The sequence below is a fragment of the Heterodontus francisci genome, chromosome 39, assembly GCF_036365525.1.
Source record: "Heterodontus francisci isolate sHetFra1 chromosome 39, sHetFra1.hap1, whole genome shotgun sequence".
In the NCBI taxonomy this organism is placed as follows: Eukaryota; Metazoa; Chordata; class Chondrichthyes; order Heterodontiformes; family Heterodontidae; genus Heterodontus; species Heterodontus francisci.
Genome location: NC_090409.1, coordinates 43,911,495 through 43,927,263, shown reverse-complemented (window position 1 = coordinate 43,927,263; position 15,769 = coordinate 43,911,495). Strand labels below are relative to the sequence as shown.

The following is a 15,769-nucleotide window of genomic DNA, read 5'->3' as shown; positions in this document are numbered from 1 at the left end:
ACTGAGGGAACGACAGACTGAGGGAACGACAGACTGAGGGAGCGACAGAGAGAGGGAGCGACAGAGAGAGGGAGCGACAGTCTGAGGGAGCGACAGTCTGAGGGAGCGACAGTCTGAGGGAGCGACAGAGTGAGGGAGCGACAGAGTGAGGGAGCGACAGAGGAAAGGGAGCGACAGTCTGAGGGAGCGACAGTCTGAGGGAGCGACAGACTGAGGGAGCCACAGGGAGAGGGAGCGACAGACTGAGGGAGCGACAGAGAGAGGGAACGACAGAGAGAGGGAACGACAGAGAGAGGGAACGACAGAGAGAGGGAACGACAGTCTGAGGGAGCGACAGTCTGAGGGAGCGACAGTCTGAGGGAGCGACAGTCTGAGGGAGCGACAGTCTGAGGGAGCGAAAGAGTAAAGGGAGCGACAGACTGAGGGAGCGACAGACTGAGGGAGCGACAGACTGAGGGAGCGACAGAGAGAGGGAGCGACAGAGAGAGGGAGCGACAGAGAGAGGGAGCGACAGAGAGAGGGAGCGACAGACTGAGGGAGCGACAGACTGAGGGAGCGACAGAGAGAGGGAGCGACAGAGAGAGGGAGCGACAGAGAGAGGGAGCGACAGAGAGAGGGAGCGACACTCTGAGGGAGCGACAGAGGAAAGGGAGCGAAAGACTGAGGGGACAACAGACTGAGGGAACGACAGACTGAGGGAGCTACAGACTGAGGGAGCGACAGACTGAGGGAGCTACAGACTGAGGGAGCGACAGAGAGAGGGAGCGACAGAGAGAGGGAGCGACAGACTGAGGGAGCGACAGACTGAGGGAGCGACAGACTGAGGGAGCGACAGACTGAGGGAGCGACAGACTGAGGGTCCGAGAGAGAGAGGGGGCGACAGATTGAGGGAACGACAGAGAGAGGGAGCGAAAGACTGAGGGAGCGAAAGACTGAGGGAACGACAGACTGAGGGAACGACAGACTGAGGGAACGACAGACTGAGGGAGCGACAGACTGAGGGAGCGACAGACTGAGGGAGCGACAGACTGAGGGAGCGACAGTCTGAGGGAGCGACAGTCTGAGGGAGCGACAGTCTGAGGGAGCGACAGTCAGAGGGAGCGACAGTCAGAGGGAGCGACAGTCAGAGGGAGCGACAGTCAGAGGGAGCGACAGTCAGAGGGAGCGACAGACAGAGGGAGCGACAGACAGAGGGAGCGACAGTCAGAGGGAGCGACAGTCAGAGGGAGCGACAGTCAGAGGGAGCGACAGTCTGTGGGAGCGACAGTCTGTGGGAGCGACAGTCTGTGGGAGCGACAGTCTGTGGGAGCGACAGAGTAAAGGGAGCGACAGAGTAAAGGGAGCGACAGTCTGTGGGAGCGACAGAGTAAAGGGAGCGACAGAGTAAAGGGAGCGACAGAGTAAAGGGAGCGACAGACTGAGACAGCGACAGACTGAGGGAGCGACAGAGAGAGGGAGCGACAGAGAGAGGGAGCGACAGTCTGAGGGAGCGACAGACTGAGGGAGCGACAGACTGAGGGAGCGACAGACTGAGGGAGCGACAGAGAGAGGGAGCGAGAGAGAGAGGGAGCGACAGAGAGAGGGAGCGACAGAGAGAGGGAGCGACAGTCTGAGGGAGCGACAGTCTGAGGGAGCGACAGACTGAGGGAGCGACAGACTGAGGGAGCGACAGAGAGAGGAGCGACAGAGAGAGGGAGCGACAGAGAGAGGGAGCGACAGAGGAAAGGGAGCGAAAGACTGAGGGAGCGACAGACTGAGGGAGCGACAGACTGAGGGAGCGACAGACTGAGGGAGCGACAGACTGAGGGAGCGACAGACTGAGGGAGCGACAGACTGAGGGAGCGACTGACTGAGGGATCAAGAGAGAGAGGGGGCGAGAGAGAGAGGGGGCGAGAGAGAGAGGGGGCGAGAGAGAGGGGGCGAGAGAGAGAGGGGGCGACAGATTAAGGGGGCAACAGATTGAGGGGGCGCCAGATTGAGGGGGCGACAGAGAGAGGGAGCGACAGAGAGAGGGAGCGACAGAGAGAGGGAGCGACAGGGAGAAGGAGCGACAGACTGAGGGAGCGACAGAGAGAGGGAGCGACAGAGAGAGGAAGCGACAGAGAGAGGGAGCGACAGATGAGGGAGCGACAGATAGAGGGAGCGACAGATGAGGGAGCGACAGACTGAGGGAGCGACAGAGAGAGGGAGCGACAGACTGAGGGTCCGAGAGAGAGAGGGGGCGACAGATTGAGGGAACGACAGAGAGAGGGAGTGAAAGACTGAGGGAGCGACAGACTGAGGGAACGACAGACTGAGGGAACGACAGACTGAGGGAACGACAGACTGAGGGAACGACAGACTGAGGGAACGACAGACTGAGGGAGCGACAGACTGAGGGAGCGACAGACTGAGGGAGCGACAGTCTGAGGGAGCGACAGTCTGAGGGAGCAACAGTCAGAGGGAGCGACAGTCAGAGGGAGCGACAGTCAGAGGGAGCGACAGTCAGAGGGAGCGACAGTCTGTGGGAGCGACAGTCTGTGGGAGCGACAGTCTGTGGGAGCGACAGAGTAAAGGGAGCGACAGACTGAGGGAGCGACAGACTGAGACAGCGACAGACTGAGGGAGCGACAGACTGAGGGAGCGACAGACTGAGACAGCGACAGACTGAGACAGCGACAGACTGAGGGAGCGACAGACTGAGGGAGCGACAGAGAGAGGGAGCGACAGTCTGAGGGAGCGACAGACTGAGGGAGCGACAGAGAGAGGGAGCGACAGAGAGAGGGAGCGACAGACTGAGGGAGCGACAGTCTGAGGGAGCGACAGTCTGAGGGAGCGACAGTCTGAGGGAGCGACAGTCTGAGGGAGCGACAGTCTGAGGGAGCGACAGACTGAGGGAGCGACAGACTGAGGGAGCGACAGACTGAGGGAGCGACAGAGAGAGGGAGCGACAGAGAGAGGGAGCGACAGTCTGAGGGAGCGACAGTCTGAGGGAGCGACAGACTGAGGGAGCGACAGACTGAGGGAGCGACAGACTGAGGGAGCGACAGACTGAGGGAGCGACAGACTGAGGGAGCGACAGAGAGAGGGCGCGACAGAGAGGGAGCGACAGAGAGAGGGAGCGACAGTCTGAGGGAGCGATAGTCTGAGGGAGCGACAGTCTGAGGGAGCGACAGTCTGAGGGAGCAAAAGAGTAAAGGGAGCGAAAGAGTAAAGGGAGCGAAAGAGTAAAGGGAGCGACTGACTGAGGGAGCGACAGAGAGAGGGAGCGACAGTCTGAGGGAGCGACAGACTGAGGGAGCGACAGACTGAGGGAGCGACAGTCTGAGGGAGCGACAGTCTGAGGGAGCGACAGAGGAAAGGGAGCGAAAGACTGAGGGAGCGACAGACTGAGGGAGCGACAGACTGAGGGAGCGACAGACTGAGGGAGCGACAGACTGAGGGAGCGACAGACTGAGGGCGCGACAGACTGAGGGCGCGACAGACTGAGGGAGCGACTGACTGAGGGAGCGACTGACTGAGGGATCAAGAGAGAGAGGGGGCGAGAGAGAGAGGGGGCGACAGATTGAGGGGGCGACAGATTGAGGGGGCGACAGAGAGAGGGAGCGACAGAGAGAGGGAGCGACAGAGAGAGGGAGCGACAGACTGAGGGAGCGACAGACTGAGGGAGTGACAGACTGAGGGAGCGACAGACTGAGACAGCGACAGACTGAGACAGCGACAGACTGAGGGAGCGACAGACTGAGGGAGCGACAGAGAGAGGGAGCGACAGTCTGAGGGAGCGACAGACTGAGGGAGCGACAGAGAGAGGGAGCGACAGAGAGAGGGAGCGACAGACTGAGGGAGCGACAGTCTGAGGGAGCGACAGTCTGAGGGAGCGACAGTCTGAGGGAGCGACAGTCTGAGGGAGCGACAGACTGAGGGAGCGACAGACTGAGGGAGCGACAGACTGAGGGAGCGACAGAGAGAGGGAGCGACAGAGAGAGGGAGCGACAGTCTGAGGGAGCGACAGTCTGAGGGAGCGACAGACTGAGGGAGCGACAGACTGAGGGAGCGACAGACTGAGGGAGCGACAGAGAGAGGGCGCGACAGAGAGGGAGCGACAGAGAGAGGGAGCGACAGTCTGAGGGAGCGATAGTCTGAGGGAGCGACAGTCTGAGGGAGCGACAGTCTGAGGGAGCAAAAGAGTAAAGGGAGCGAAAGAGTAAAGGGAGCGAAAGAGTAAAGGGAGCGACTGACTGAGGGAGCGACAGAGAGAGGGAGCGACAGTCTGAGGGAGCGACAGACTGAGGGAGCGACAGACTGAGGGAGCGACAGTCTGAGGGAGCGACAGTCTGAGGGAGCGACAGAGGAAAGGGAGCGAAAGACTGAGGGAGCGACAGACTGAGGGAGCGACAGACTGAGGGAGCGACAGACTGAGGGAGCGACAGACTGAGGGAGCGACAGACTGAGGGCGCGACAGACTGAGGGAGCGACTGACTGAGGGAGCGACTGACTGAGGGATCAAGAGAGAGAGGGGGCGAGAGAGAGAGGGGGCGACAGATTGAGGGGGCGACAGATTGAGGGGGCGACAGAGAGAGGGAGCGACAGAGAGAGGGAGCGACAGAGAGAGGGAGCGACAGACTGAGGGAGCGACAGACTGAGGGAGCGACAGAGAGAGGGAGCGACAGAGAGAGGGAGCGACAGAGACAGGGAGCGACAGATGAGGGAGCGAAAGACTGAGGGAACGACAGACTGAGGGAGCGACAGACTGAGGGAGCGACAGACTGAGGGAGCTACGGACTGAGGGAGCTACGGACTGAGGGAGCGACGGACTGAGGGAGCGACAGAGAGAGGGAGCGACAGAGAGAGGGAGCGACAGAGAGAGGGAGCGACAGAGGAAAGGGAGCGAAAGACTGAGGGAGCGACAGACTGAGGGAGCGACAGACTGAGGGAGCGACAGACTGAGGGAGCGACAGACTGAGGGAGCGACTGACTGAGGGAGCGACTGACTGAGGGAGCGACTGACTGAGGGATCAAGAGAGAGAGGGCGCGAGAGAGAGAGGGGGCGACAGATTAAGGGGGCAACAGATTGAGGGGGCGCCAGATTGAGGGGGCGACAGAGAGAGGGAGCGACAGAGAGAGGGAGCGACAGGGAGAAGGAGCGACAGACTGAGGGAGCGACAGAGAGAGGGAGCGACAGAGAGAGGGAGCGACAGATGAGGGAGCGACAGATGAGGGAGCGAAAGACTGAGGGAACGACAGACTGAGGGAGCGACAGACTGAGGGAGCGACAGACTGAAGGAGCGACAGACTGAGGGATCGACAGACTGAGGGAGCGACAGACTGAGGGAGCGACAGAGAGAGGGAGCGACAGACTGAGGGAGCGACAGACTGAGGGAGCGACAGACTGAGGGTCCGAGAGAGAGAGGGGGCGACAGATTGAGGGAACGACAGAGAGAGGGAGCGAAAGACTGAGGGAGCGAAAGACTGAGGGAACGACAGACTGAGGGAACGACAGACTGAGGGAACGACAGACTGAGGGAACGACAGACTGAGGGAGCGACAGACTGAGGGAGCGACAGACTGAGGGAGCGACAGAGAGAGGGAGCGACAGAGAGAGGGAGCGACAGAGAGAGGGAGCGACAGAGAGAGGGAGCGACAGAGAGAGGGAGCGACAGAGAGAGGGAGCGACAGAGAGAGGGAGCGACAGACTGAGGGAGCGACAGATTGAGGGAGCGACAGAGAGAGGGAGCGACAGACTGAGGGAGCGACAGACTGAGGGAGCGACAGACTGAGGGAGGGACAGACTGAGGGAGGGACAGACTGAGGGTCCGTGAGAGAGAGGGGGCGACAGATTGAGGGAGCGACAGAGAGAGGGAGCGACAGACTGAGGGAGCGACAGACAGAGGGAGCGACAGACAGAGGGAGCGACAGACAGAGGGAGCGACAGACAGAGGGAGCGACAGACTGAGGGAGCGACAGACTGAGGGAGCGACAGACTGAGGGAGCGACACACTGAGGGAGCGACACACTGAGGGAGCGACACACTGAGGAAGCGACACACTGAGGGAGCGACACACTGAGGGAGCGACACACGAGGGAGCGACAGACTGAGGGAGCGACAGAGAGAGGGAGCGACAGACTGAGGGAGCGACAGACAGAGGGAGCGACAGACAGAGGGAGCGACAGACAGAGGGAGCGACAGACAGAGGGAGCGACAGACAGAGGGAGCGACAGACAGAGGGAGCGACACACTGAGGGAGCGACACACTGAGGGAGCGACACACTGAGGGAGCGACACACTGAGGGAGCGACACACTGAGGGAGCGACACACTGAGGGAGCGACACACGGAGGGAGCGACACACGGAGGGAGCGACAGACTGAGGGAGCGACAGACTCAGGGAGCGACAGACTCAGGGAGCGACAGACTCAGGGAGCGACAGACTCAGGGAGCGACAGACTCAGGGAGCGACAGAGTTAGGGAGCGACAGACTCAGGGAGCGACAGAGATAGGGAGCGACAGACTGAGGGAGCGACAGAGAGAGGCAGCAACAGACTGAGGGAGCGACAGACCTAGGGAGCGACAGACTTAGGGGCGACAGACTTAGGGGCGACAGACTTAGGGGGTGACAGACTGAGGGGGCGACAGACTGAGGGGGCGACAGACTGAGGGGGTGACAGAGAGAGGGCGCGACAGAGAAAGGGGGCGAGAGAGAGAGGGGGCGACAGAGAGAGGGGGCGACAGAGAGAGGGGGCGAGAGAGAGAGGGGGCGACAGACTGAGGGGGCGACAGACTGGGGGAGCGACAGAGGTAGGGAGCGACAGAGGTAGGGAGCGACAGAGGTAGGGAGCGACAGACTGAGGGAGCGACAGACTGAGGGAGCGAGAGAGAGAGGGAGCGAGAGAAAGACGGGGCGACAGATTGAGGGGGCGACAGACTGAGGGAGCGACAGAGTGAGGGAGCGACAGAGTGAGGGAGCGACAGAGAGATAGGGAGGGTTGTAGGGGCTGGAGGAGGTTACAGAGATAGGGAGGGTTGTTGGGGCTGGAGGACGTTACGGAGATAGGGAGGAGAGGAAGGCGGGTCTGAAGAGGCCGTAATTGGCCTGTGAGCCAATGTGGTTACGCGGGGAATGGATACACAGGAAAGGGAAGCATTTTGGGTTGGATCATCAAGTTGGAAGAGATGGCAGTCACTCACCTTCCTGAAGCTGAACACTGTCTTCTGTCTCCTGACCTTTCTCGTGGCTGAAGTGAACGAAACAAAGAACAGAATTAGTTTGGAATCTTGTGCTGAGCCATGTCTCTGTCGGAGGGTCAGTACTGAGGGAGTGCTGCACTGTCGGAGGGTCAGTACTGAGGGTGTGCTGCACTGTCAGTGGGTCAGTACTGAGGGAGTGCTGCACTGTCAGAGGGTCAGTACTGAGGGAGTGCTGCACTGTCGGAGGGTCAGTACTGAGGGTGTGCTGCACTGTCAGAGGGTCAGTACTGAGGGAGTGCTGCACTGTCGGAGGGGCAGTACTGAGGGAGTGCTGCACTGTCGGAGGGGCAGTACTGAGGGAGCGCTGCACTGTCGGAGGGTCAGTACTGAGGGTGTGCTGCACTGTCGGAGGGTCAGTACTGAGGGAGTGCTGCACTGTCGGAGGGGCAGTACTGAGGGAGTGCTGCACTGTCGGAGGGGCAGTACTGAGGGAGTGCTGCACTGTCGGAGGGTCAATACTGAGGGAGTGCTGCACTGTCGGAGGGTCAGTACTGAGGGAGTGCTGCACTGTCGGAGGGTCAGTACTGAGGGAGTGCTGCACTGTCGGAGGGGCAGTACTGAGGGAGTGCTGCACTGTCGGAGGGGCAGTACTGAGGGAGTGCTGCACTGTCGGAGGGGCAGTACTGAGGGAGTGCTGCACTGTCGGAGGGTCAGTACTGAGGGAGTGCTGCACTGTCAGAGGGTCAATACTGAGGGAGTGCTGCACTGTCGGAGGGTCAGTACTGAGGGAGTGCTGCACTGTCGGAGGGGCAGTACTGAGGGAGTGCTGCACTGTCGAAGGGTCAGTACTGAGGGAGTGCTGCACTGTCGGAGGGGCAGTACTGAGGGAGTGCTGCACTGTCGGAGGGTCAGTACTGAGGGAGTGCTGCACTGTCGGAGGGTCAGTACTGAGGGAGTGCTGCACTGTCGGAGGGTCAGTACTGAGGGAGTGCTGCACTGTCAGAGGGGCAGTAGTGAGGGAGTGCTGCACTGTCGGAGAGTCAGTACTGAGTGACTGCTGCACTGTCGGAGGGTCAGTACTGAGGGAGTGCTGCACTGTCGGAGGGTCAGTGCTGAGGGAGTGCCGCACTGTCGGAGAGTCAGTACTGAGTGACTGCTGCACTGTCGGAGGGTCAGTACTGAGGGAGTGCTGCACTGTCGGAGGGTCAGTGCTGAGGGAGTGCCGCACTGTCAGAGGGTCAGTACTGAGGGAATGCTGCACTGTCGGAGGGTCAGTGCTGAGGGAGTGCTGCACTGTCGGAGGGTCAGTACTGAGGGAGCGCTGCACTGTCGGAGGTTCAGTATTGAGGGAGCGCTGCACTGTCGGAGGGTCAGTACTGAGGGAATGCTGCACTGTCGGAGGGTCAGTGCTGAGGGAGTGCTGCACTGTCGGAGGGTCAGTACTGAGGGAGCGCTGCACTGTCGGAGGTTCAGTATTGAGGGAGCGCTGCACTGTCGGAGGGTCAGTACTGAGGGAGCGCTGCACTGTCGGAGGTTCAGTATTGAGGGAGCGCTGCACTGTCGGAGGGTCAGTGCTGAGGGAGTGCTGCACTGTCGGAGGGTCAGTACTGAGGGAGTGCTGCACTGTCGGAGGGTCAGTACTGAGGGAGTGCTGCACTGTCGGAGGGTCAGTACTGAGGGAGTGCTGCACTGTCGGAGGGTCAGTACTGAGCGAGTGCTGCACTGTCGGAGGGTCAGTCCTGAGCGAGTGCTGCACTGTCGGAGGGTCAGTACTGAGGGAATGCTGCACTGTCGGAGGGTCAGTGCTGAGGGAGTGCTGCACTGTCGGAGGGTCAGTACTGAGGGAGCGCTGCACTGTCGGAGGGTCAGTACTGAGGGAGCGCTGCACTGTCGGAGGGTCAGTATTGAGGGAGCGCTGCACTGTCGGAGGGTCAGTACTGAGGGAGCGCTGCACTGTCGGAGGTTCAGTATTGAGGGAGCGCTGCACTGTCGGAGGGTCAGTACTGAGGGAGTGCTGCACTGTCGGAGGGTCAGTACTGAGGGAGTGCTGCACTGTCGGAGGGTCAGTACTGAGGGAGTGCTGCACTGTCGGAGGGTCAGTACTGAGGGAGTGCTGCACTGTCGGAGGGTCAGTACTGAGGGAGTGCTGCACTGTCGGAGGTGCCGTCTTTCAGATGAGTCATTAAACCGAGGCCCCCGTCTGCCCTCTCAGGTTGGGGTAAAAGATCCCACGGCCACTATTTGGAAGAAGAGCGGGCGGGGGAGTTCTCCCCGGTGTCCTGGGGACAATATTTATCCCTCAACCAACATCACTAAAAAAAAAACCAGATGATCTGGGTCATGTTCACATCGCTGTTTGTGGGGTATTGCTGTGCACAATTAGCTGCCACGTTTCCCACATTCCAGAAGTGAGCACACTTCAGATTGAAGTTTTTTTTTTTTTGCAAGAGATACCGGGGGTTGGGGGATCGAGGAGGAACTTGTTTGCACAGCGAGTGACAATGACCTGGAACTCACTGCCGACGAGGGTGGTGGAAGTGGGGACCATGAATGATTTCAAAAGGTAATTGGATGGGCACTCGAGGGAAAGAACAAACTTACAGGGATACGGGGGATCGAGCGGAGGAGTGGGCCTGACTGGGTTGCTCGAACAGAGAGCCAGCATGCACTGGGTAGGCCGAATGGCCTCGATCTGCGCTCTCGTGACTCGAGGTCTCGCACTCATTGTATGTGAAGCACTTTCTCACTGGATTGCAGAGGCAAACCTCGCTGTGACTTCCACATAAATCTCTCTCGCTCCCCTCGACCCTCCCCACTCCCCCTCAGCAACCTTGTGGGGGAACAACGGGGGTCAGGGGTAACAGGTCACTGAGCCAAGTTCAAGCACGGTCGATGGCAACGATGCCTCAGAATTCTCGGACGTGTTCCTCAGGATGCTGTTAAGACAGGGACAGGAGGAGGCCCATTCAGCCCCCTCTCGAGCCTGTTACACAGGAACAGGAGGAGGCCCATTCAGCCCCCTCTCGAGCCTGTTACACAGGGACAGGAGGAGGCCCATTCAGCCCCCTCTCGAGCCTGTTACACAGGAACAGGAGGAGGCCCATTCAGCCCCTCTCGAGCCTGTTACACAGGAACAGGAGGAGGCCCATTCAGCCCCCTCTCGAGCCTGTTACACAGGAACAGGAGGAGGCCCATTCAGCCCCCTCTCGAGCCTGTTACACAGGAACAGGAGGATGCCCATTCAGCCCCCTCTCGAGCCTGTTACACAGGAACAGGAGGATGCCCATTCAGCCCCCTCTCGAGCCTGTTACACAGGGACAGGAGGAGGCCCATTCAGCCCCCTCTCGAGCCTGTTAAGACAGGGACAGGAGGAGGCCCATTCAGCCCCTCTCGAGCCTGTTACACAGGAACAGGAGGAGGCCCATTCAGCCCCCTCTCGAGCCTGTTACACAGGAACAGGAGGAGGCCCATTCAGCCCCCTCTCGAGCCTGTTACACAGGAACAGGAGGATGCCCATTCAGCCCCCTCTCGAGCCTGTTACACAGGAACAGGAGGATGCCCATTCAGCCCCCTCTCGAGCCTGTTACACAGGGACAGGAGGAGGCCCATTCAGCCCCCTCTCGAGCCTGTTAAGACAGGGACAGGAGGAGGCCCATTCAGCCCCTCTCGAGCCTGTTACACAGGAACAGGAGGAGGCCCATTCAGCCCCCTCTCGAGCCTGTTACACAGGAACAGGAGGATGCCCATTCAGCCCCCTCTCGAGCCTGTTACACAGGGACAGGAGGAGGCCCATTCAGCCCCCTCTCGAGCCTGTTAAGACAGGGACAGGAGGAGGCCCATTCAGCCCCTCTCGAGCCTGTTACACAGGAACAGGAGGAGGCCCATTCAGCCCCTCTCGAGCCTGTTACACAGGAACAGGAGGAGGCCCATTCAGCCCCCTCTCGAGCCTGTTAAGACAGGGACAGGAGGAGGCCCATTCAGCCCCTCTCGAGCCTGTTACACAGGAACAGGAGGAGGCCCATTCAGCCTGTCTCGAGCCTGTTACACATGAACAGGAGGAGGCCCATTCAGCCCCCTCTCGAGCCTGTTACACAGGAACAGGAGGAGGCCCATTCAGCCCCTCTCGAGCCTGTTACACAGGAACAGGAGGAGGCCCATTCAGCCCCTCTCGAACCTGTTACACAGGAACAGGAGGAGGCCCATTCAGCCCCTCTCGAACCTGTTACACAGGAACAGGAGGCGGCCCATTCAGCCCCTCTCGAAACTGTGACACAGGAACAGGAGGAGGCCCATTCAGCCCCCTCTCGAGCCTGTTACACAGGAACAGGAGGAGGCCCATTCAGCCCCTCTCGAACCTGTTACACAGGAACAGGAGGCGGCCCATTCAGCCCCTCTCGAGCCTGTTACACAGGAACTGGAGGAGGCCCATTCAGCCCCTCTCGAGTCTGTTACACAGGTACAGGAGGAGGCCCATTCGGCCCCTCTCGAGCCTGTTACACAGGAACAGGAGGAGGCCCATTCAGCCCCTCTCGAGCCTGTTACACAGGAACAGGAGGAGGCCCATTCAGCCCCTCGAACCTATTACACAGGAACAGGAGGAGGCCCATTCAGCCCCTCTCAAGCCTGTTACACAGGAACTGGAGGAGGCCCATTCAGCCCCGCTCGAGCCTGATACACAGGAACAGGAGGAGGCCCATTCAGCCCCTCGAGCCTAGTACACAGGAACAGGAGGAGGCCCATTCAGCCCCTCGAGCCTATTACACAGGAACAGGAGGAGGCCCATTCAGCCCCCTCTCAAGCCTGTTACACAGGAACAGGAGGAGGCCCATTCAGCCCCTCTCGAGTCTGATACACAGCAACAGGAGGAGGCCCATTCAGCCCCTCTCGAGCCTGTTACACAGGAACAGGAGGAGGCCCATTCAGCCCCTCTCGAACCTGTTACACAGGAACAGGAGGAGGCCCATTCAGCCCCTCGAGCCTAGTACACAGGAACAGGAGGAGGCCCATTCAGCCCCTCTCGAGCCTATTACACAGGAACAGGAGGAGGCCCATTCGGCTCCTCTCTCGAACCTGTTACACAGGAACAGGAGGAGGCCATTCAGCCCCTCTCGAGCCTGTTACACAGGAACAGGAGGAGGCCCATTCAGCCCCTCTCGAGTCTGTTGCACAGGAACAGGAGGAGGTCCATTCAGCCCCTTTCGAGCCTGTTAAACAGGAACCGGAGGAAGCCCATTCGGCCCCTCTCGAGCCTGTTACACAGGAACAGGAGGAGGCCCATTCAGCCCCTCTCGAGCCTGTTACACAGGAACAGGAGGAGGCCCATTCAGCCCCTTCTCGAGCCTGTTACACAGGAACTGGAGGAGGCCCATTCAGCCCCTCTCGAGCCTGTTACACAGGAACAGGAGGAGACCCATTCAGCCCCTCTCGAGCCTGTTGCACAGGAACTGGAGGAGGCCCATTCAGCCCCTCTCGAGCTTGTTGCACAGGGACTGGAGGAGGCCCATTCAGCCCCTCTCAAGCTTGTTACACAGGAACAGGAGGAGGCCCATTCAGCCCCTCTCGAGCCTGTTACGCAGGAACTGGAGGAGGCCCATTCAGCCCCTCTCGAGCTTGTTACACAGGAACAGGAGGAGGCCCATTCAGCCTCTCTCGAGCCTGTTACACAGGAACAGGAGGCCCATTCAGTCCCTCTCGAGCCTGTTACACAGGAACAGGGGGAGGCCCATTCAGCCCTTCTCGAGCCTGTTACACAGGAACAGGAGGAGGCCCATTCAGCCCCTTCGAGCCTGTTACAGAGGAACAGGAGGAGGCCCATTCAGCCCCTCTCGAGCCTGTTACACAGAAACAGGAGGAGGCCCATTCAGCCCCCTCTCGAGCCTGTTACACAGGAACAGGAGGAGGCCCATTCAGCCCCTCTCAAGCCTGTTACACAGGAACAGGAGGAGGCCCATTCGGCCCCTCTCGAGCCTGATACACAGGAACAGGAGGAGACCCATTCAGCCCCTCTCGAGCCTGTTACACAGGAACAGGAGGAGGCCCATTCAGCCCCTCGAACCTATTACACAGGAACAGGAGGAGGCCCATTCAGCCCCTCTCAAGCCTGTTACACAGGAACTGGAGGAGGCCCATTCAGCCCCGCTCGAGCCTGATACACAGGAACAGGAGGAGGCCCATTCCCCCTCTCGAGACTATTACACAGGAACAGGAGGAGGCCCATTCAGCCCCCTCTCAAGCCTGTTACACAGGAACAGGAGGAGGCCCATTCAGCCCCTCTCGAGTCTGATACACAGCAACAGGAGGAGGCCCATTCAGCCCCTCTCGAGCCTGTTACACAGGAACAGGAGGAGGCCCATTCAGCCCCCTCTCAAGCCTGTTACACAGGAACAGGAGGAGGCCCATTCAGCCCCTCTCGAGTCTGATACACAGCAACAGGAGGAGGCCCATTCAGCCCCTCTCGAGCCTGTTACACAGGAACAGGAGGAGGCCCATTCAGCCCCTCTCGAACCTGTTACACAGGAACAGGAGGAGGCCCATTCAGCCCCTCGAGCCTAGTACACAGGAACAGGAGGAGGCCCATTCAGCCCATCTCGAGCCTATTACACAGGAACAGGAGGAGGCCCATTCAGCCCCTCTCGAACCTGTTACACAGGAACAGGAGGAGGCCCATTCGGCTCCTCTCTCGAACCTGTTACACAGGAACAGGAGGAGGCCATTCAGCCCCTCTCGAGCCTGTTACACAGGAACAGGAGGAGGCCTATTCAGCCCCTCTCGAGCCTGTTACACAGGAACAGGAGGAGGCCCATTCAGCCCCTCTCGAGCCTGATACACAGGAACAGGAGGAGGCCTATTCAGCCCTTCTCGAGCCTGTTACACAGGAACAGGAGGAGGCCCATTCAGCCCCTCTCGATCCTGTTACACAGGAACAGGAGGAGACCCATTCAGCCCCCTTGTTCTGGACTCCCCCCTCCCCCCACCAGAGGAAATAGTTTCTCTCTATCGACCCGATCGAATCATTTAATCATCTTAAAACCCTCGATTCGATCACCCCCCTTAATCTTCTACACTCGAGGGGACACAAGCCCAGTCTGTGCAACCCGCCCTCGTAATTTAACCCTTTCAGCCCCGGGATCATTCTGATGAATCTGTGCTGCACCCCGTCTGCGAGGACAGTATATCCGTCCCGAAGGTGCGGGACCCAGGACTGAACACAGCGACCCCAGGCCGCGGTCCGTGCCCCCCGCCCCCCGTGAGCAAAGATCTGGCGGGACCCCAAAAGTGAGCCAATGACATCTCGATTCACCTGCTCTCCCCCCGCACAACACCCCCTCCGAAACATCCCTTTTTGCCTCCCCCACCTCCTCTACCGTCGGACCTTCCAGGGAAGGGAACCCATCCGCCCAGACTCTCGTGCTCCCGCCTCCAAAACATCGGGGCTTAAAACAGGATTGTGGGGAATTCCCATCGAGCAGACGCATTTGCGAGACACGCTTCCTCCTCCCCCCTTCAACGCGTAACCGGCAGGTGCCGACAACTGTCACCGCAACAAAACATCGCCATCAAGTCCGAGAGAAAGAAAAAGAAAATTCGCGATTTCAATTTTCCCGCACGAGCCCGGCGCAAACTCCCAACCTCCACCCCGACACACACAAACCCCCCCTCACTTTCCACCGCCCCCCCGCAGCGACTGCAACAAAATTAAATCCCGAGGAGAGCCCCCAACAGCTACCACCAGAAATACTCTCTTCCCGCATTTACCGAACCCCAGAGAATCGGGGCGGTGGGGAAAAGCCCGGAAATCTTTCGCCTCCGCTGCAATTGTTGAAATGCAAAAAAAAAAATGTTTATTTTCTGGGGTTGGGGGGAAAGGGGGGGGGAAGTTAAAAAAAATATTTAATGCACAATTCTGCCTGTTAACTTTGCAGAATTTGTTGCTTATTTTTTTTTGCAATGAGCAGAAGGATTTGTTGCAGTGTTGAAGGCTGATTTCCCTCTTTTCCTGTTGCATTCCTGGTTTTTAGGTGGGAAAGGAGCCTCCCTTTTGCTTCTTTTCCTTTGCAATGACTCTCTTGCACCCACCTGGTGTCCAAAGCTTGGTCTAATATATCCATGTGGCCTCAAAATTTCGAATTTCGGAGGAGATTTGATCACGAGGCCAAACAACAGGGTCATGTGAGATCCCAAAATGGACACGTGAGATGGAGCCAGGGACGGGTCTGTCTCCTTCCCCCAGCCCAGGCAGCTCACACACAGACAGGCAGAGCAGAGCAGAGAGGGGAGGGTGCATTGTATTGCATTGCATAGAGAGCAGGGCCTGGGCCCAGAGCTGTCTGGAATTGCAGGGGTGGATTTGCAGAGCTGAGGGATTGGACTCACTCACTCACTGCTGGAGTGGAGTGTGCAGAGCTGAGGGATTGGACTCACTCACTCACTCACTGCTGGAGGGGAGTGTGCAGAGCTGAGGGATTGGACTCACTCACTCACTCACTGCTGGAGGGGAGTGTGCAGAGCTGAGGGATTGGACTCACTCACTCACTGCTGGAGTGGAGTGTGCAGAGCTGAGGGATTGGACTCACTCACTCACTCACTCACTCACTGCTGGAGTGGA

General features: G+C 59.4%; 1 protein-coding gene across 1 annotated transcript in view; it reads right to left on the bottom strand.

The window, feature by feature from the left end:
- LOC137352681 (upstream stimulatory factor 2-like) overlaps window positions 1-15,460 on the bottom strand; it is a gene marked incomplete at its 3' end in the record, with an annotated part of 176,817 nt that extends 161,357 nt beyond the window's left edge. The window contains exons 1-2 of the mRNA XM_068018398.1: window positions 15,241-15,460; window positions 7,165-7,211 (exon numbers count right to left, since the gene is read on the bottom strand). Of these exons, the coding sequence (XP_067874499.1) occupies window positions 7,165-7,211; window positions 15,241-15,272 (79 nt within the window). The remainder of the gene's footprint in view (window positions 1-7,164; window positions 7,212-15,240) is intronic.
- Between the last annotated feature and the right edge of the window lie 309 nt (window positions 15,461-15,769).